General features: G+C 48.8%; 1 protein-coding gene across 5 annotated transcripts in view; it reads right to left on the bottom strand.

Annotated features, from left to right (window-relative positions):
- Clk2 (CDC like kinase 2) overlaps nt 1–1,821 on the bottom strand; it is an 8,612-nt gene that overhangs the window by 2,801 nt on the left and 3,990 nt on the right. For all 5 annotated transcript variants that reach the window (XM_010643861.1, XM_010643863.1, XM_019210606.1 and 2 more), the window contains 2 exons: nt 1,095–1,261; nt 224–318 (listed from right to left, as the gene is read on the bottom strand). In XM_010643861.1, the coding sequence (XP_010642163.1) occupies nt 224–318; nt 1,095–1,261 (262 nt within the window). The remainder of the gene's footprint in view (nt 1–223; nt 319–1,094; nt 1,262–1,821) is intronic.

Genomic DNA, 1,821 nt, shown 5'->3' with positions numbered 1-1,821 from the left:
TCTCAAATAAAAAAAAAAAAAAAAAAAAAAAGGCCTTTTTTGCTCCATTGGAAATCCTTTTTCAAGTCCTTGTCCAATTTAAGAAGTCTTTTTAAACCTTCACCTTTCAACCTATTCTAGTACTCTGCTACACAGCTGCAGCCAGACGGAAAAAATGCTGGAGAACAGAAAGAGAAAAGGCAAATGGCCCAGTATGGCCAAAGGGCACATCTGTCCATCTTACCTTCTCCAGGTTGTAGGTGAGCTCATAGTCTGAATTCACAAACAGAATATTTTCAGGCTTGAGGTCCGTATGTGTCAACTTGTTATCATGAAGGACTGTAGGGGAGAAGCCCAGGTCAGGCTGGGTCCGCATGGCCAGAGCTCAATGGCACAGCTCACCCCAGCTAAGCACCCACGAAGCTGGTGCGTAGCAAGTCCGGAATCACTAGGGCTGCTTCCTGCTCTATATCTGAATGAAATGCCTAGTCTAAGCCCTGCTCTAACTAACGCAAGACACGTATGTATCTCAACTAATACCACAAGTGCCACATGTGGTAGGCTATGCTGTCTCTGACAGGACGTATCTGACATTCTGCAGACTTACTTCTGTCCAACCAGCTGGGAAGCCTCAGAACTGTGAACTCCTGTGACCCTTGCCTGGCCCTGTGACTGCCCTGCCCCATGCTGCCATCTGCTGTGCTGTGACAGAGGGCTGCTCATCTCAGACACATGTGACCTTAGCCAATGGCGTGCCATCCTGTCTCTTTGTGCTTGCTATCTAACGCTTTCCCATTGTAAGGAAGAGGAAGGGGAAAATTAAGTCCTCTTGACTTCAAAGGCTCTCTCGCAGCTCCCTCTAGGCTGAGTGTGGAGTAAGGGCAATCAGTGATTGTAGAGGTCTCCATTAAGGAGTTTGGCCAGATGATGAGATCACATGCACTCAGGGTAGAACGGCCATAGACTAGAGAAATTAGGTCAAAGTCAAGAGGAGCTGCGAAGATGAGTTATCCTGAGTTGACTGGTCAGGGGCTTGACCAATCCACAACTGGGACAGAAGAGGTCCGATGGAGGGAGGGGCTGTCCCAGAGTTCACCTTGGCCCACACCACTCACACTTGACGGCCTGGCACAGCTGGAAGGCCATGTGGCGCACTTGGTGGATGGGGTAGGGCAGGTAGTTGTTGTCTTTGAGGAAATCGAAGGTGCTAAGGCCCAGAAGCTCAAAGGAGATACACATGTGGCCATGGTAGTCAAACCAGTCAAACATCTGGACACAGAGGCTGGGAAGAGATGGAGGGAAGGGCACATCTGATGAGCTCCCACCTGCCCACCCCTCCAGAAGGAAGGCCTGCATAGCTGCTGACTCCGCGTGTTTGTGGGAAGACATGCCAGCTAACAGTACTAACAGAATTCAGTTCAGCTACAGGATGGCCTTTCTGGCAGTCCCAAGAAGAGGTGCCACCTGCCAATCTTCCAAACATTTTCCTGCACACTTGCTGAAGTGCTGCTGAATGCCAAGCTCCAACCATATGGAACCTGCATTATCAAATGGCCACTTTTTTTTTTCCCCCAGCACCAGGGATCAAACTCAGGACTTTGTGCTTGTGAGGCAGGGCCACTGAGCTAAAATGAGATCCCCAAATGGTCACTTCTAAACCCAACCCCATTTGAAATTCACTCATCATTAGCCACTACCTTCCCCATGTTTATGCCTATTGCCTTTTTGTTTGTTTTTCTGTTTTGTTTTTTGAGACAGGGTCTCACTATGTAGTTGAGACTGACCTGAAAATCACAATGTAGCCCAGGCTGGTCTCCAACTCATAGTGATCTTTCTGCCCCA

Source organism: Fukomys damarensis, unplaced genomic scaffold, assembly GCF_012274545.1.
Source record: "Fukomys damarensis isolate Sample0158 unplaced genomic scaffold, DMR_v1.0_HiC HiC_scaffold_33, whole genome shotgun sequence".
NCBI lineage: Eukaryota > Metazoa > Chordata > Mammalia > Rodentia > Bathyergidae > Fukomys > Fukomys damarensis.
The sequence above is the reverse complement of the archived record's forward strand: the minus strand, read 5'-3'. Positions and strand labels throughout refer to the sequence as shown.